Source organism: Coffea arabica, chromosome 10e (assembly GCF_036785885.1).
Source record: "Coffea arabica cultivar ET-39 chromosome 10e, Coffea Arabica ET-39 HiFi, whole genome shotgun sequence".
In the NCBI taxonomy this organism is placed as follows: Eukaryota; Viridiplantae; Streptophyta; class Magnoliopsida; order Gentianales; family Rubiaceae; genus Coffea; species Coffea arabica.
Genome location: NC_092328.1, coordinates 3,967,515 through 3,987,710, shown reverse-complemented (window position 1 = coordinate 3,987,710; position 20,196 = coordinate 3,967,515). Strand labels below are relative to the sequence as shown.

General features: G+C 37.4%; 2 protein-coding genes across 2 annotated transcripts; one reads left to right on the top strand and one right to left on the bottom strand.

Annotated features, from left to right (window-relative positions):
* The first annotated feature begins 8,108 nt into the window (after positions 1-8,108).
* Positions 8,109-10,046, top strand: LOC113712387 (F-box protein At1g47056-like). Its single transcript, XM_027235785.2, has one exon. It carries the CDS (start codon positions 8,252-8,254, stop codon positions 9,887-9,889), a length of 1,638 nt encoding a protein of 545 aa, XP_027091586.1. The 5' UTR covers positions 8,109-8,251; the 3' UTR covers positions 9,890-10,046.
* A 1,690-nt stretch (positions 10,047-11,736) lies between these two features.
* Positions 11,737-16,016, bottom strand: LOC113712999 (mannose-P-dolichol utilization defect 1 protein homolog 2). Its single transcript, XM_027236687.2, has 8 exons — positions 15,721-16,016; positions 14,683-14,836; positions 14,393-14,465; positions 14,220-14,286; positions 14,014-14,073; positions 12,851-12,911; positions 12,718-12,759; positions 11,737-12,123 (listed from the first exon to the last, which is right to left on the bottom strand). Exons 1-8 carry the CDS (start codon positions 15,874-15,876, stop codon positions 12,020-12,022), a joined length of 717 nt encoding a protein of 238 aa, XP_027092488.1. The 5' UTR covers positions 15,877-16,016; the 3' UTR covers positions 11,737-12,019.
* Positions 16,017-20,196: the final 4,180 nt, after the last annotated feature.

Sequence of the window (20,196 nt, the reverse complement as noted above, 5' to 3'; positions counted from 1 at the left end):
ATATTGTAAAACTAATAAAATAAACTGATAAAATAAAGATTTGAATATTAGAGAAAGAAGTAGAGAGAGAATTGAGAACTATATTTCAATATTTCAACTAATCAAAAGATATTTCAAAAGAGGTTAGGATACCTCTGTATATAGGTAATACAGGATCAAAGGTACACGAACCCTATTGAACTCTTATTTATGAATTTAGTATTTCGAGTACAAGAATTGAATAGTTTCATAAATAGACTAATGACTAACGAAAGGATTCATTCAATGTACCAATGAATCTTGTGAATGATTATGAATCAATCTTCTCGAAAATACAAATGAACATGTACATCTTTAGTTATTTCATAACATTTTTGTTCTCTTCAAACAAATGCATATATGCACAACTATAGGAACATGAGAAGACCTATTCATGATCAAAATTTCGGTTCATGTGAAGCCAAATTTACATGCATCAAGTTTACACGATCGAACTTTTTAGTTAGGCTTTTATATAAACTAGTGCTCAATACACACCCAATGCGCGTGCAATAAAAAATATATAATATTTATGATCATATATTTTAACCCCAAACCCCTTCCTTAGACTTTATACATAGTATAGATACAGATAGAGATAACGGGAAATTTATGATATAGATAGAGATAAAAGTAAATTTAAAAACACACAAAGTTAGCACTAAATTGGTAGTAACTATCTATATAGGTTTTATTATTGTAAACATATAACAAGATTAGTTGCAAATAAGGTAAAATTGCATACTTGTAGCTACATGGGACAAATTACTACTTGTTATTAAGTGTACATGGAATTCTCAAAGATATTACTTCACGTCTACAAAATCCACAAAAAGGGAAGCCTCTGGAAATATTTGATGGCATAAATAAGTAAAACGCCTTCGGATGTTATTCATGGTTTTTGTGCTTGGATGAAAGCCCAGTCCTACAGAAAGAAAAGTCCAATCTATCTATATCTATATAAATTTGAGAAGGTATTTTTAGAAACAAGCCTTCACAATCCTTCCCACTCTCAACTCTATTTTTATAGCATTTTACATTTAATTTAGTTCGTAAAAAACATCATGAGCACATTACACCCTCACGTTTTTCTCAAACAAGAAGTTAACTCCAACTAAACATTCCCACGTTCCCTCAAACAAGAAGTTAATTCCAACTAACTCTCCACACACATCTTCCCACTACAATTAAACCTCTTCCAATCCAATTCCATGAGAAGATTGAGTAAGATCTCTTTCCACTTGCTGTTGGTATCCTTATTAGCCCACGCGTGTCAGATGGTCGTCATGCCACTACTAATTCCCATAAAGGTAATTCAATTTATTTTCACTTTATTTTATTTAATTTTTATAGTTTATCAATAAATATAGCACATTGTGCAGGACCGTCACTTTATACTATTCGAGCAAGCAAATTGTATGTCAATTACTACTTGGATTTTGCTCAATACCTACACAGTTGGTAAGTTTTACAAATACCAAAATATTAAATTATTAATAATATTTCATACTCTTGCGAATATATATTTGAAAAATTTGCAGGTTTGAGAATGATAAATGTGCTCAGAAATTAGTGACGTGGTTGCGGTCATGCAGTTTTATAATGTCCCAAGCATTATTGATATCAAATGCTAAAAACATACTGATATTTAAATATGCAGTTATACTTACGGTACAATTCCTCTCAATTAATTAAGTAATGAACAAGTATCTATATGTAGTTTTGAATTAATAATTGTAATCTAAACATTCTTTGGATTGTTTTAGATTAAATATTTTCGGATACTTGCTTATATTCAAAGCATCAACATAGACAATATGTTCCATGAGTTATGCAAAAATTTTGGACAACCATGTCAATCTCATTTTGCAAAAATGGTGTGTATCCATTGTAATGACGTAGTCGACACTATTGTCAGGTAATTATTTTCATATATTTTGAATTTTAATATAATTTTTTACATCATATATCACAATTTCTTTTTAACAGATACAATGTTAACATAGAAGTTAAAGATTTCAGTGGTAACTTATATCTCGCTCTTCAAGACAGACATGCACGATTCATGTTTTGTTGTGATACTTTTTATCTTAGAAATTTAAAAACAAAGGTATACATTATTTATATGTATATATTTTTATACAATATTATTTACAAACTATCTAAAACAAAAGATAATTTTGAATTATGTATGCTTTTAATTGTCAGGAAAATGGAGGTGCATTGTTCGACCAACACATTAATTCATGCAAAAATCGTGTATTCTCATTTATAGTACGAACTCCACAAAAATCAACAGAATTAATTAAATCCCCAATACTGACATTCGTACTCAGAGTTGATTGGTGTGAAAAATATTCACGCCTTTGTAGAAGATTATCAAATTGAAGGCAAAATGTTTGTAAGTATTTCATTTATTTATCAAATTAAATATTTAATTATATTTAATTGGACCCTTATGTCGCTCAAATTATGATATGGATTTCTATTTTTTTCAGGATCCAACCTTCATCAAAGTGATAGTTTATAAATAATAGAGATGTTTTTATTATATATTGAATTATTGTTACAAAGTTTCATTTTTTTAAATATACTTTCATGTGCCCGTGATTATAACATTTTACTATTTTTAAATTCCTCTATAGATTGTAATTTTTTTCAAAAATGTAATCTACTGTGCGTAGCATGGGTATTTATACTAGTATGACTAAGATGAGGAAGCTTTAGTTTTTTTTTCTTTTCCATGTTATTGTATATATTTTTTTGTTAGTGTTTAACTATAATCTTAACTGCATTATTTGATCTTTTTAGACGAATGATGTGGAGATTGTCATAATCGTACTAGTGTAAGAAGTAGACTTTGACGTAGAAAAGGAATTAATGTAGGTCCATGATGGTTTAACTGAAAAGATTTGGTAATTTAGCTAAAGCTTTTGAAATTTTAGATTGTGCAATCTAGAGAGCTATAGCCATAATATTGGAATAAGATGAATTGTCTAAAATATTTTCAAGAATAAGCTGAATTGTCTAAAATATTTCCAACAAAATGATTTTTTACCTATAGGATGTGGCTATAATAAGGTTTAGAATAATTATTTAAGAGCAGAAGGTGGATTGTAGGACTGGTCCAGCCGAAAAAGATGCTGCTTAAGCATTTGCTAATTCCTTTCTTTAGTGGTTGAGACTTGAGACTATTTTTTTTTTTTTTTAACTCTTCTTTCTTTCTTTCTATTTGCCATCTCTTGATTTCTTAATTTTGATATGGTCAAGATAGGCACCACCTTTACTTTTCAATGACGAAAATGAGCACCCGAATAAAACAGCCATTATACCCTTTGTCAGAATAAAACACCACAAAAATTAACATTATAGTTTTCAACCAAAACGTCCCTAGCTCCAAAGAACTTTCAACATTGTGCTCCAAAAATTATTTTTTTACTTTAGATATATTAAATCGTTATAATATATTTTTGTATTCAAATTTTAAAAAATAGCAATTCAATCGGACTCTAAATAACTCTGCGCGTAAAATTGATCTTCACCGCACTTTGGGACTTCACTTTGGCCAACTCTGTGAAAGTGGTCTGGGGTGGCAGAAGATTTTGGACTTACCGATTGCTTCGTGGCGGTAAATTTTGGAATTGCTGTCAAATTACCTGTGCCATTCTCCATCTGCCCGAGGCTATCATCTCCGGCTTCGGCTTCTGCTCCTGCTGCACTATCTCCAGTTCCAGTTCCGACTCCTACCGCAGCTTTTACTATGGCACGTCCACGGTCTTTTGAGACACCGTCGCTCCTAGCCGCTCTCCTAAGCCCAGTAGCAGCCTCAAGCCCAAAAGCAGCACTTGTTCTACTTGTTGTAAAGCGGGTGGCTATGGCATTCGGTTCGGTAGCTGCAAAGATTTTCATTCCAAAAATCGTAGAAATGTGGACGAAATGGGCCGCCAAAGTTGAAACAAAACAAGCAGTCGGCACGGGCCTTGATTCTTAAGCTCTACCTGCCGCAACTTGTGAGTTTCTACCACTATCATCCTTGTATGGTATAATAATTTTCAGGATTTTGATTGTGGGTATGTTCCTGCAGAGTCGTAAGGAGGATGAAAGGAATAATTGCTGTAGCAAAGTTACTTAGAGGCGGTGGCATTTTATGGGGATATAAAAATAAGCAATCGAATCAACATTATACTTTGGAGATTAATTTCCCAATTCTCTTGGAACGGTGCATTTTGCTATCCATGGCTGTCAAGGATCCTTGATTTGCTATCCATTTTCTCTATTGATGATCAGAAAGAAAGTGTATGCCAGGGCATGAATAGTAGTAGTACAAATATTTGTGGCTCCGTTTGGATTAGCTGTTTTTGGGGTTATTTTTCAAAAACACCACTGTAGCATTTCGAATCTGAAAAACAAGTCCGTTTGGATTAGTTGTTTTTGGGGTTGTTTTTCAAAAACTATATGAAAAACTTTTACTGTAGATTTTTTTGGATTATTTTTAGAGGTATTTTTGAAACATATTTTTGAATATTATAATTTTTATATAAATATACATTTATGCATTTATAATACATTTATATTTACAAATGTATAAATGTATATTATTATAAATGTATAAATTATAAATGAATATTATATAAATGTATAAATTATAAATTATAATTTTTATATAAATATACATTTATGAATTTATAATACATTTATAGATATTGATAAATAAATATATTTATATATTCATATAAAAATATATAAATGTATTATATTATATATAATACATAATATAAATATATTTATAAATGTATAAGTGTATATTATTATAAATGTATAAATTATAAATGAATATTATAAATATATTATAAATTATAAGTGTATATTATTATAAATGTATAAATGTATAAATGAATATTATAAATGTATAAATTAATATATTATAAATATATATTAATATTATGTAGAAATGTATTTATATAATTAATATAAATGTATATATGTATTAATGTTATGTATAAATGTAAAATTAATATTATGTATATTAATATAAATGTATAAATGTATTATATTATATATAATACATAATATAAATGTGTATTTAAATGTATAAGTGTATATTATTAAAAATGTATAAATTATAAATGAATATTATATAAATTTATAAATTAATATATTATAAATATGTTTTAATATTATGTTGAAATGTATTAATATAATTAATATAAATGTATACTTGTATTAATATTATGTACATTAATATACATTAATATTATGTATATTAATATACATTAATATTAATATAATTTATATATAATATACATAATTGAAATATACATATTAATATATATTATAAAACAAAATTGCATAAATATATTTATAAATTTATATATAAATAAATGTATTTATATAAATATATAATATTTATTTCAATTGACATAATATATATAATATTATACATAATTGAAATAAATATATTTATATTAATATGATATATATATATAATATACATAATTGAAATATACATATTAAAATACATAATTGAAATATACATATTAAAATATATAATTAAAATATATTAAAATATACATATTAAAATACATAATTAAAATATACAAATTGAAATATACTTATTAAAATATACAAATTAAATATGCATAATTGAAATATATTTGGAGTTGTTTTTGATATATTGTTTGAATATGGTGTTTTTGAAGTTGTTTTTGAAATACACATTTACTGTAGCATTTGAAATGTGAAAAACAATTTTTCAAAAACAGGCGCAAAAACACCAATCCAAACGGACCTGTGAACTAGTCGAATTCAAAATAGGTTAATGAGTCCGCTGCACACTTTCTATATCCGCTGATCAGAAAGAAAGTGTATGCCAGGGCATGAATAGTAGTAGTACAAATATTTGTAGTATTGGTCAAAATCACAATGAAGGAATGCTTCTCTCTATTGTTTCTTCAAAAGTTATTCCCTGCTCTCTCTCATGAGTTATTCCCTTCTCTCCTAGTACGCCCAAAAGGGTGTTTTTTCGCCATTGCAGATTAGTACGGAAATCAAGAGACTGGCAGCAAAAGTTAAGAATTTAGTATTAAAAGTGCAAAATCGATCGATACTCTCTAAGGTAAAATTAGTGTCCTTTAATGGTGAGCGTTCATGTGACAAATGTTCATTCATTTTCTGCCCTGCCGAATTCGACAACACCATGATATATATATATATATGATATAACACCCTACACCATTGTTAGCTTCGTGCAGAAATCAGTCACTATAATAAAAGTTAGAATAATTATTTATTTGAAAGGTATCAACTCCAAATCGCAATGACATATTTGTGTGGATAATTTAAAGTAATTAATAATTAAGAGCAGAAGGTGGATTGTAGGACTGGTCCAGCCGAAAAAGATGCTGCTTAAGCATTTGCTAATTCCTTTCTTTAGTGGTTGAGACTTGAGACTATTTTTTTTTTATTTTTTAACTCTTTTTTCTTTCTATCTATTTGCCATCTCTTGATTTCTTAATTTTGATATGGTCAAGATAGGCACCACCTTTACTTTTCAACGACGAAAATGAGCACCCGAATAAAACAGCCATTATACCCATTGTCAGAATAAAACACCACAAAAATTAACATTATAGTTTTCAACCAAAACGTCCCTAGCTCCAAAGAGCTTTCAACATTGTGCTCCTGTTGATTTTTAGGACATAAATTAAGAAGCAATGCATTATTTAGTATTAGACATAGAAAAAAAAAAGAAAAGCTTACTTTTCATTCATCAATTTCGTCTTTTATATAGGTACTATAACAAATTAATCACAGATATCTCCTAACAAATCTTAACAAAAAAAAAAAAAAAAACTTGTTAACAACTCAACACAATCTTCTGCTAACGAATCTCCTAAACAATTTTAACAAAATCTTGAAAATTCTAACAAACTAGAAATAACCAAACACTAAAAATATTGAACAACTCCTAATAATCAGATTTATTCAACCACTATTTCATTTATCCTAGTGTTAGAAAATCTTGAAAAATTTGCAGAGAAATTGCATATTCCAACAGACAGCTCCAAAATGGTGTCGCTTGTCAATTACTAAGCAAAAGAGATAAGATTGTATGTGATTTTCAATTCTGCTAAGCCGATACAGTTGAACTTTCTAAAGTGCCTCAAATTTAAGAAGTTCCAGCCAGACAAACAGATAAAAAGCACACGTAATTCATGTGGCACTTTTCTGATGCCAGGAATGGGCATTGTAGACAAATCTTGGTATATGCAGTTGTTACTTTAGCCCAAAATATTCCCGTAGATGCACTCCCTTCCCTTTACCATGCTCCTCACAATCAATTTAGGGGTCGTACGGTAGAGCAATTATCTAACTGTTTGAATGTTTTTTTTTTCAAAAGTTTTTTTGGCTGAAGTAATCATTTGGCTATTAAAAGCAAATTTAGAACAGTAATGACTGTCTATAATTAAGTAAACTGGCGTGTGTGCGTGGAACATACAGAGTTAATATCACACGTGAAATTCAAATTTGAACTAAGTATTACTTATTTATTGCAAATGAAGACTCATCGATCTTAAGTAGTAACATTTTATGAGTTAAACTTCTTACATTACTCAATAATATGTTTTATTAAACATAATTCACAGTCATTTTCCTCTAAAAAATTTTTTGAACATATTTATTAATTATTTTTTTACTTTAGATAAATCAAATCATTATAATATATTTTTATATAAAAATTTTAAAAAATAACAATTCAATCGGACTCTAAATAACTCCGCGCGTAAAAGCACCGTGGGACTTCACTTTGCCAACTCTGTGAAGGTGGTCTTTTCTAAAATTCATGAATATTTTCAAAATAAAACACTAACGTGACCACGTGGTTACTAAAATGTCAAAAGTCCCTCTCCCTCCACCAGAAAATTCATCAGACCGGCGTAACTGGATTGGATTTTTTATTTCTCTTACACATTATTATTATTATTTTGTTCATAAGCCAATATAAAAATCCGGATTAAATAAAAGTTTCAAGTCCGTCCTCCCACAAACCAGAAAGCATTATTGGCCTCTAAGCCCACCACCCAGCTCCAAACCCAGAATACGTTTCTGGAAAAACCACCTGACCAGGGAAAACAAGAAAAAAGAAAAAGGCTCCAGCTTCGGATCCCATTTTCAGCTCTGACGGGGGTCCCAGCTCTCCTTCTCCTCCTCCTCCAGCTGCCGCCGTGGATTTATGGGCCAGTCAGCTTCTTCCATCGCCGGAGCTCAAGCCCTTCATCATCACCATCGGCCCAGCAAGCCCAGATCCACGGCTGCCGTGATCTCGACCGGCATGAAAATTCACAACTACATCGAAAATGACCCCGACGCGGACCCTGCTGACGTCTTCACCGGTGAAGGACTCGCCGATTATATTTCTAACCTCCCCGACGAGTGCCTGGCTTACATTTTCCAGTCCTTGAGCTCCGGCGACCGGAAACGCTGCTCATTAGTGTGCCGCCGGTGGTTGTTAGTTGAGGGACAGAGCCGTCACCGGTTGTCGCTAAACGCCCAAGCGGAGCTGTTAACGTTTATACCCTCGATCTTCACGCGCTTCGATGCGGTGACGAAGCTCGCCCTCAAATGCGACCGCAGATCTGCTAGTATTGGTGATGACGCGCTGGTTTTGATCTCTCTCAAATGCAGGAAGCTCACGCGCTTGAAGCTACGGGCTTGCCGGGAACTCTCAGATGCCGGAATCGCCGAATTCACAAAAAATTGTAAGAATTTGAAGAAACTTTCCTGTGGGTCTTGTCACTTTGGTGCTAAAGGAATGAATGCTGTTTTAAATAATTGCGCTGGTCTCGAAGAATTGTCAGTAAAACGCCTACGTGGCATCACCGACGGGGCTGCCGCCGAGCCGATTGGTCCCGGGGTGGCCGCGGCCTCACTAAAGGTTATTTGTTTAAAAGAACTCTATAATGGGCAGTGTTTTGGGCCGATGATTATTGGGGCGAAGAATTTGAGGACCCTTAAACTGTTTAGATGCTCAGGTGATTGGGATAAGCTGCTGGAGGTTATAGCCGATCGAGTAGATGGGTTAGTCGAGGTGCATCTTGAGAGGCTTCAAGTGAGTGATGTGGGGTTGATGGCGATCTCAAATTGTTTGAATCTTGAAATATTGCATTTGGTTAAAACTCCCGAGTGTACTAATGAGGGTTTAAAGACTGTAGCTGAGCATTGTAAGCTTTTAAGGAAACTTCACATTGATGGATGGAAAACAAATAGGATAAGCGATGATGGGTTGATTGCTGTGGCAAAGAACTGTCCAAATGTGCAAGAGTTGGTGCTGATTGGTGTCAATCCTACTCGAATGAGTTTAGAGAAATTGGCTACTGGTTGTCTGAATTTGGAGAGATTAGCCTTGTGTGGGAGTGAGACTGTTGGTGATGCTGAGCTTTCGTGCATTGCCCAGAAATGTATTGCGTTGAAGAAGCTTTGTATAAAGAGTTGTCCTGTGTCAGATCACGGTATGGAAGCGTTAGCAGGTGGATGTCCCAACTTGGTTAAGGTTAAGGTTAAGAAGTGTAGGGCTGTCACTTCTGAAGGTGCAGATTGGTTGAGGGCCAGTAGGGGATCACTAGCAGTGAATTTGGATGCCACTGAACCAGAAAACATGGATGCAAGTGCTAGTGATAGTGGGGCTCAGGAAGGTGGTGGTGCTGAGAATCATCAGGTGGGTGGCCAAGGTGGTCGAGCTAATATTGCTTCAAGCAGCACTGGGAGGTCAACATCTTTTAAGGCGAGATTGGGACTATTGACAGGGAGGAGATTAGTATCTTGCACTTTCAGAAGGTGGTCGAGCTTTGGTGGTAGTTCACGAAATACTTAGAGAATGACTTAAACCAGGCATTGGAGTGGGAAAAAAGGAACACTCTTGGCCTGTTTACATTGTTTTGTGCTGTATTTATTGGCTCCTTTGTCATTGGACTGCAGTTTCGTGTGTGGTTTTAATGCCTTTTGAGATTGTTAATCTCCTTATTGGGCCTTATGGGAGTCTTTAATGTTTTCCTTATGGTTATACCTTATTATACTTGTCAAGTATATCATTCCTAGCGTTCCTGCCCTTTACTCCTTGTGGATGGTAGTTATAGTTAAACAGATTTGCATATTTTGGTTGTGATAGGTTTCTCAGTCAGTAATTCGTGAGTGCCATTATTGCGGATACCATATGATGTGCACTTTCTTGTGTATCGATCAAAGTTACGCAGGCCATTCATGCTGCATTATAGGTTATCATGTTCTAGGCGTTCCTTTTGTTTGCATCCAATATTCTTAAACTGGTAACTACCTAAATGAACAATTTTATTCCTCTATGTCGATTATATTCATTTCATTGATTTAACTAGTATGTGCTTATATGAGTTAACTTATCTGTTCATTGAATAATTGTCGATTTTGATGTGGTTAGTCAGCAAGGTACTTAGTATTCTCTATTTTTGTCGTTAATGAAATCAAGAAAATTTATTTGTTTGTTGAGTCGCAGACATGCAATAGCTATATATGATGCATAACATATTCAATTTAAATGCTTTTAGTTTATAACTTTTTATCCTTGAGGTTTGCAATTTACTTTTTTGCTTGTGTGTATGACTAGATAGATACTGCTAGCCGTGTTGTTTAGGTGGACACTGAATGTTGTGTTTTGTTGGTTGATGATCCAGCTTCATTGTTGAAATTTCCATATTCCTGATGAATGTCCTGCTAGGAATTGCCTTGTCTCACGTGCCTACTTATTTGCGAGGACATTCCTTAAATACCTTCATCCTCCTGGCAATGAAATTAGTTTTCTTTTTCAGCAATGAAATTACCTAAGCTGATAGGATGGAGATTGGCTAGCATATTTTTCTAGAAATTTTCATTTTGCAGCCGGAGATGAAGTGTTTTTAAGTGTCTTAAATAGCTCCTGCTCCAGTTGAGAGTTAAGACCAATATTTTTTGGGTCTCCTTTTGAGTGTTGCGCTAGTTCTCCTTAAGAATGGGTTGTTCAGTTGTTCGTATAAGTTGGAAGGTAAACAGAACTGTCTTCCGACTTTTTTCGTATAGGATGGACGTTTTTTAAGTCAATGGTGGCGTCGTCGATTCAAGGTACTCCACCGACTCTTATGTGCAGGTATCTTGAGAATCGTAGGCTTCAAAAGGCTCAAGCTGCTTCAAAAGACTACTTTCTTTACCTCTCATAGCATTTAGAATTGACCTTCAGTTGGGCTTATTCTTTTTAAAATTCCTCTCTATTTGCTCATCCTCAGAGCTTGGGAAAACAATTAAGAGTCTTTGGTAAGTGAATATTTGGACGACGCAGATTTATAATTTTATTAAAGAGTTTGCAAATCAAGAGAAATATGTAAAGGGATGTTGACAGGCACTGCTGGAATAATCTTATGAATGAAGTTTCTTCACACTTGATCGCTCGCTGCCCAATGGGGGCTTGAGAACTGAAATGTAGCATTGAATTTGTCAAGCACGTCTTTCCTCTGCAGGGCTTAATTATCTTACTTACTTTTTTTTTTTTCAATCTTTTGTTGGCATTTGGCAATACTTACTAATATTAATAATGCATCTAAACGTACTCAGGAGATGAAGTTAAGTGCATGCTCAGTATTTATTACCACTGGAAAGGGTTTCTATTTTTTATAACCATACATCCTATATCCAAGTTTTACGGTTGAACCAACGTAGTTGTCTTTCGTGCACAAAATGTATAAATTTAGCAGGAAATTCTCAACACCGAACGTAGGTGTTTTGGATACAAAAACAAATATCAAATGGGTGGAAGAGCCATAAAAATCTGAATGTATCACGTCGTTGTCCGTGAAAGGAAACTTTCTTCTGAACCCACCACCAAATGGTAGCTAAGATACCCGAAGTCTCGAATTGATAAAAGAAAACATTATCGATTCTGTCAGTTGCTGAATAAATAATTAAAGGCAATGATGCTTGGAGTCCGGAAGAGCCAAATCTTCTAATCCGTTTTCTTCTCTTTCTTCGGCTGTGGCTTCTGATATATTATTATCTGACTCAGGATGGTACCATTTGTCACCACACCGATAGCAGAACCCAGAACAACTTCGAGAAATTAAGGAAATCACCACAAGTGAAACGAACGGTCAGCAAAAGCAAATTAAGAAGATGACAGGAGAGTAGAACGGTAATGAAAGCGGCAATAGTCAAGAGACACCAGTAATTCAAGCAGGCATATCAGGAGTAAATAAAGTCATGTTCAAATGAAGCACAAGAAGGTATCATTTCCATTGGCCAAATGATTAACTTGTGATGGAAAGGCTAAAGTAAATCCAGAATACAAGTGTGCTCATCAACTGCCATTGAACTCCATTTATTATGCAACGACAAAGTCGATAATTCCAAATGGACTTCAAAATTATCATCACTTCAACTGAGAGAAAATTATATCCCCTCTAGAAACCAAATACTACTATTTGCATATTAGTACTAATCATCTTTTATTGGTGGAGGAGATCAAATTTCCATCCAAACACCAGTATGCAGTAGTTTAATAATCGTATCATACGTCAGGATGTGAAATAGACATATTGCTTGCAACAAGACAGACACACTGCACAGGAAGTTTGCATGCAAATGAAAATGACTCTCTCAATAGCAATTTAACAAACGGATCAGACAAATATGGACCAAGGATACCACTTGTTGGAGCTTTCTCCTGGAGGCTGGTAAAAACCCTAACTGCCAATATTGGAAAAAAAAAATAGTTAGGAACTCCATGCTGAAGAGGAGGAAGTACACAACAGTATGATGGCAAACAACATAAGCTTACCCATGGAACCTGCAAAATTCATCAAAGAAGTCAAAAAGCTAAGTTCACCAGTACTGCCGTTCTGCAATAACAATTAACATTTAGTAACCTAAGAATATCTTCATGTAGAAATACTGAAATTACAAATGGTTGATAGACCTGCTAGGACTAACAATAGCAAACTTAAGTGAAGAATTAGTGTCAGCCCCTTGCATAGAGCATAGAATTGTACTATAGACAAGAAGAACACCTAGCCAGCAAAAACAACAGCATACTATGGCTAACTCCATAAAATTATGGCCTCGGTTGTTATGTTCTTGTTGGAGATGCCTTTGAAAATCTATATTTTTATCACAGATTCTCCTTACAACATATGCACCTCCATTTACACACAAAAAAAGATTAACTTCCAAGAATGATAGTTATGAGTTGCATTTACAATATAAATGGACATTGCATACAGAAACTTTGCACTAAAAACTACTTATTCACAATGTTTTTGCTCCTAGGAAAACTTGAGCTCCCCTTTTACTAAACGCTATTGTCCGCATGATATAGTGGAAATCATGTCCTGCCAGATTTGACAAGTCATCAAAATATCAATGAAACAGTAGGAGATCCCAAATCCAGGCCAAGAATCTATTCATCCAAATGTAGTTTTGCATCAGAATAGTCATTTTAGAGTTCCTTGAATCAGGGAATTCATTTCTCAGAGATCTAACCATTTCAATGACCAAAATTGGGTGATTGTGTGGACATATCAATGAGCAGCATATGAACTACAACGAAGCCAAGGCACAGAGAAACCAATTCATGAAAAACTAAAGGTTGAGCAACATCACAAACGGCAATATTGGAATTTTGCTAATCTTTGTTGACATTTCAAGACTCCCAAATCATGGAGAGAAGACCGGGAGATAGAGAAACCTCCTGTCAACCATTCCCTATGAACCCTTCTCTCCACATTCAACATATAAAGACGCTGGAACCAACCAAAGACCCCTTCCCCAGACATGAGAAAATATAAGATTTTGACCAATAATAGCATTCTAGTTTGCATCACAAACCAACTAATCGTACTGTTTTGCCCAAAAAAAAAAGCACACAATCTCATTTCCAGATTAGAAATGGAAAATGAGACAATGGTGGAAGAGGAGTAAGGAAAGCAGAACTCGAGTTTTCACCTTACAATTCTCAACTATCTGTGGGACCCTGGCAAAGAAGAATATTGCATGCTGGGATGCCTGACACAAACAAATGCAAATACAAGCTTCAAAAAGGCATAAAACTCCAAATTTAAACTTAGCAACTATAAGAGCACAAGAATAGTTAGCCGTCAGAAGCATAAGCCAAACTTTTGGGATATAAAACATTAAATCATTCTACTGACATATAACGCCTCGAAGAGAATGGGGTCAACCCGACCAGCTAAAATAGTTGGCGCTATAGCACAATATCTGTGATGAACATAGTAAAGGAAGCAATATCTCATAAACAAGTCATCAATTAGTCTAAACTGCAATAGTAAAGGGAGCACTATTTTTTGAGAAACATGTAGGATACAGTAATGCCCTGATCCATGTCTTCATTCCTAGAGGTTGAGAGAAGTAATAGATGATGGCAACCAATATTATAGCTGCAACAGGGAAAGTGAAAGGGTTAGAGCCACTTATCTCATCATTTAATTCCAAGCAAGCACCATGAAGATTAACTTCCACAAACAAAGTGCACAACAAAGAAATATTGTATAGTGAGTTCTGTCTTAAAAAACCAATCCTGAAAAAACCAAATTTGACTTTCCAAAATTACCATGAGGGTTGTCAAAAAAAGATGTACAGCAACTGCATCTGTACCTTGCACTAAAAGAAATGCCAACTCTCCATAGGCTGAAAATGGAAGCCCTTTATGAAGACAGTATGCCAAGGCAATTGTATATCCAATTACTTCAAGTTCAAAGGCGACAATGCTTAGGCCTCTAATGCTTTGATGTTTCAATATTTTGAGTATCTACCATATGAAGAGGACAGCAACAAACCAACCATAAGGAGTTAGCAAAATTAAAGTGTATTTTAGAGAAAAAAAAAAGACTGCACAAAACTACTGAATGCAGATTCTAATGGAGAAGCACAAAGTTTACTCATGTAAGCGTGGAAAACATTTCTTCGTTAAAATTAACAGCTACAAAAACCTCAACACTTCTTTTCATGCAAATATCGTATATCCTAAATATGTGGAGCTTTGTGAAAAAGAGTTTTCAAAGGTTACATGTAGTGCTCTATAGATATCAGTCACCAAATCCAGAAAAGACATGTAACTCAGAAAGACCCTGATAGAAAACAAGTTTACCCATACATTAACTGTGTACTTAGGAAAACACAGTAGACCTGCAGCTCAACCAAAGGCAAAACTGTAGCCAAAAACAAGTTTCAAATATTCAACCGACATTGTAACCGGGCCACTTGCAACCTGTAGTCTGCACCAAGAAATCACACATGTATACAGAAAAGCAAATTTGGCCTCATCTAAAGCATTATACAAGGCTTAACACACAAAATTTATACTTTTTGAATAAATGCTTTCTTCGTTTTTTTTCCTTTTCTTTTTGGTGCGAGGGTTTGAGGGGGTCGTGTAAGAAACGAAAGATAATGGGATAAAACATTGAAGCAGTAGGAGCTGATTCACAATGAATAAAGGCATTAAATTTAGGACTGTAGGAGTCGTGTTAAAACTAATTACAAATGATGAAAGCATTAAAAACAACCAAACTTGTAAGATTCCCAGCAGAACAAAATCCAAGAACAATCAGTAGAACGACAGGATCAAGAACGGCGATCTGATCAAGCAATTAAGAATTCAATAGGTGCAATTAAAGGGCTTGAAGACTAATTCACCTGAGGGAGTTTGACAGTGGTGGAGGCGGCTACGATGCAGTAGCCCAGAACCTTGGATATCAGCGGAAGCAAACAGTCCTTTTTTGGGATTTGACCATTGCTGAGGGAACTCAATGCACAGCTGAAGTCCAACCCAAGAAACTTCGGTTCAATCATCTTAATCGATAATGATTTCAAACAAAAACCTTAACTTTACCAACACGTATCCGCAATTCAATTTACAGTCCCCTTATTTATCAGGCTGATGAAGAAGTATTTGGTTCGCGGCTTCTATGTGCGGGAAGCCATTTTTTTCCTGCGCCCTTCTTTAGATATTTTAACCTTTTAAGTGCACTTCGGCAAGTTGAGATTTTCTCAAACAACCCCTTATTATGTCAATTGTCGCAGTTTGGCCCATAACATTCCAAAGATGTTATGGACTTCGATGGTAGGAGGGCTTAGTTTGCCTCCTTTCCTCCTTTGCTTTCGGTTATTGACTTGGGTTTCCATCAAATCATGCTTGTAGGTCACAACGAGTTACCAGTATGATTCAGCTAATGGAGTCTAATGATTTGGATTGCGGTGTTCTAACAGATGACTTTTGATTTTTGTACAATAATTTAGACCTCATTTGGATTGCTATTTTCTGCTGTTTTTGTAAAAAAAAAAAAAATTTGCGTAGTGATTTGATAATATATGTAAAATAAAGAAGTGACTGAAAAATGTAACAACGAAGAATGTAAAATATTTTTTTTTTTGAAAAAATTGCAATCCAAATAAAGCATTACATGCTTGGAAGTATGTTGAATACCTAGGTCACTAAATATGTTTGGAAGTATGTTGAATACCTAGATCACTAAATAAGGCATTATTGCTCGTAGTCTTGCTAAATATGCTTGTAATATTTCAAATGCTTGTTTTTTGGGAGCTTCTCTTCTATCATTTGTTATTTCTTCACTTGATACGGACTTGATTTCTTCTTAATAAAAATTTATTTTTCTATCAAAAAAAAAAAAATCAAGAAAGCAGTATTAAGCAGGATTCCTCAATGGCCAACACATTACTTAAAGCCTCTTAAACACAAACCCTCCCTCAATCAAAACATGAACCATAAAATTAGCAAAAACTCAACTAAATGCACTGAATATCTATCTCCCAGACATGAATCCTACATCCTCTTCTGCCAATGCAACCAAATCTTCGGTGAGAGTTCAAATTTTCTTTATTTTGTATAGACATGAAAAATACTTAAAAAAAAAACAGAACCCACATCGGGGGTTTTGTGCTGCTCATTGAGGATGCTCACCTCGGCCATCCCGAGTGGCCGAGGTGAACTCACCTCGTCTCTCATCGGAGCTCATCCCTGTCTTGAGCACAACCCCAGAGCTCGGCTTCATCCCTAATCCACCGTGTAGGTGACCTCGGCACATCAACCTCGGCTGCACGCTGATGATGTCAACCCACCTGACATCATCCAGGACCAGCACTTTATCTGAAAAGCACTGGAGGCACTTAATGGCACCTGCACCATATCCTCCGTCATCACTCTCAGGCGGCTACAGTGTCAGAGTCAGACCTCCTGACAGGAGACAGAGCCGTAATGCCAGAGAGTGGGTCCCGCTAGCATGAGCCTTCCGTCTTGACCACCTCTCTTCTATAAATACCTCACTCACACTCCCAACAAGTAAGCATACACTGTTCATTAACTTACTCTTATTATTCTCGTTCTCATACTAACTTGATCGTCGGAGTGATACCAGGGGAGAAGCCCCGCCACTCACTTCGGACAAGGAGGTTCACTTCGGACACAGGAGTTCACCTCACTTCATCTCAGAGAGGACTGATCCAGGTCGGTCTAATTACCAACCAAAAATCGCCTCCTCAATTGGCGCCGTCTGTGGGAACGAGATCACTAAAAATGAGATCCACGCGTTCCAGAAGCGGAAGAGTTCCCTCAAACGGGGCTGGGCAGACCTCCGGAGCCCAGCAAGACCGCATCTCTGAAGAACCAGGGTCCCAAAGGACCCAGCCAAACAACGATGATGCCATCGCCAAGATGGCCGAGTTCGTATCGCACAACCCTACCATTTTTGAGGAGCTAGGAAGGTACCTCAAAAGACAGGGGAAAGAAAAGGCCGAGTCTTCCAAGAGGAGGCCGACGAAGTCCCCTGAGGCACCTTCAGATGAAGACTCCGATGAGGGGCGTCTCTCTCGGAGTACCTCCAGGCGTGCCTCCTCCAAGGCGACCTCTAAAATTGCCTCCATCTCCCGAGCGTTTTCTCGAGGACTCCTAGGGAAACGGGCCGAGGACCCACCTCGGCGCCCCGGGGGCCTAGCTTCGGACTACATGAGGGCCCCGCCCTTTACGGATGACATCAATGGGGAAAGGGTGCCCCCGAACTTCAAGCTTCCAAACTTGCACACCTACGACGGCCGAGGTGACCCCGAGGATCACCTCCGCGCCTTCATCTCCGCATTCCGACTCTACTGCGTCCCCGACGCCGTGATTTGTCGGGCTTTCCCCATTTTCCTACATGGGACTGCCCGGAAGTGGTTCTGGAGTTTGGAACCGGGGAGCATCTCCTCCCTGGATGAGCTGATAGATCGGTTCATCCACCGCTTCGTGTCGTCTCGACCAATCACGAAGACTTCAGCTTATCTCTTGAACCTTCAACAGGGTCAGGGCGAGTCTCTTCGCTCGTATGCTCAAAGGTTCAACGAGTAGAATGTGCAAATACCTGATCAGAATGAGCAGGTAACTCTCGCGGCCTTTACCAACGGGTTGGTGGCTGGACTCTTCAATACCGAAATCCATCGGGATTACCCCCGTACACTTCACGAACTCTGGGAAAGAGTGGACCAGGGAATCCGAAGTGAAGATGTTAATCGCATGAAGCGAGAAGCCCAAGCCTCTCGTACGGGACAAGATACCCGGAGAAGGAAAGACATCGGCCGAGGTGAACCCGGCCCAAGTGGCACTTCAAACCAACTCCGAGACCGCCGGAGTGTCTTTGATCGAATAGTGAAAGGGAGATCGTCCACCTCGGACGCCGAGCTGACCCCGCTCAATTCTAGTCGGTCTCACGTCTTGGCGGTGATGAGGCAAAATCACCTCGGTCGAACACCTCCTGAGATCCCTGGAAGGAGAGATAAGAGGAACTCCAACCTCTACTGCGCCTACCACCGAGATGTTGGGCACGAGACTGAAGATTGCAATGATCTGAAGCGAGAGATCGAAAACCTGATTCGACAAGGATATCTGAAGCAGTTCGTCCGCAAAGACGGAAGCTTCAACCGAAGTACCTCCCACCGGGAGAGCCGAGGTCCTCGCCGAGAGGACAGGCGGGACACTAAGCTTAATTGCCGAGGTCCTGAGGACCACAAGGGGGATCAGAGGCCTCCACGTGACGGATCACCAGGCTATGGCCCAAACATAGCCGGGGTGATCAACACCATCTCAGGTGGCCGCACGGGAGGAGACAGCCAGAACTCCCGAAAGCGGACCTACCGCCAAGCCGGCATGGATGTGGCCGAGCTGAGCTCGAGGCTGTCCGAGGTGATAACCTATGGTCCCCGTGACCCTGTCCCCGCTGCCTCCAGCAATCACGAGACCCTCGTGATTGAGGTCCTCACAAACAATTATATAGTCAAAAAGGTCTACGTTGACCCCGGAAGCTCGGTAGACGTCCTGTACTACCGAACTTTCGAGAATTTGAAGTTGACCCGGGAGCAACTCACTCCGGTCAGAACTCCCCTTGTTGGCTTCGGGGGACACGTCGTCCACCCGGAAGGCATGGTGAATTTAATGGTGACTATCGGGGCGTCATCCCCGTTGCCGAACCGTGCCTGTCAGCTTTGCGGTGGTCAAAGCGGACTCTCCTTACAACATGCTGATAGGCCGGCCGACGCTCAATGCCTTGAGAGCCGTATATTCTACCTACCACCTGAGTTTCAAGTTTCCAACGCCAGAGGGTGTGGCCGAGGTGAGCAGCGACGTGGGCGCCGCCCGAGAATGCTATCTCGCCACCATCCAAGCCGCAGTCGGACCTCAGCCCCAGCCGAGGTCAGAAGAAAAGAGGCCGGCTGTCCTCTCCATAGACTGCATCGACCCTCATAAGGCAGGAGAGCCCAGCAAGCTTGAGCCCGGGGATGAAGTGGAACAAGTGGTCTTGGATGAAACCAAGCCTGACCAAGTGGTCCAAGTAGGGGCCGGACTCCCTTCACCCCTGAAAGAAGAAGTGATCTCCCTGATCAAGGACCACCGAGACATCTTTGCGTGGTCCGCAGATGAAGTGGTCGGAGTGCCACCCGAGCTTATGACTCACCAACTTAACGTTAACCCACAGGCCCGACCTGTGCGGCAGAAGCGAAGACACTTCGGCCCCGAACGCAGCAAGGCCATATCGGACGAGGTCGACAAGCTCTTGCCGGCCAAGATGATCCACGAAGTCCAATATCCGACCTGGTTGTCCAACCCAGTCATGGTCAAAAAGGACA

What these genes read in the sequence shown, in the direction of transcription:
- LOC113712387 (XM_027235785.2), top strand. Translation starts at nt 8,252, where the DNA reads ATGGGCCAGTCAGCTTCTTCCATCGCCGGAGCTCAAGCCCTTCATCAT.
- LOC113712999 (XM_027236687.2), bottom strand. Translation starts at nt 15,876, where the DNA reads ATGATTGAACCGAAGTTTCTTGGGTTGGACTTCAGCTGTGCATTGAGT. An exon ending in AGATAGTTGAGAATTGTAAG is followed by an intron (nt 12,912 to 14,013) that starts GTGAAAACTCGA and finishes TTGTTATTGCAG; the next exon opens with AACGGCAGTACTGGTGAACT. An exon ending in GGAGAAAGCTCCAACAAGTG is followed by an intron (nt 12,124 to 12,717) that starts GTATCCTTGGTC and finishes AATTTCTCGAAG; the next exon opens with TTGTTCTGGGTTCTGCTATC.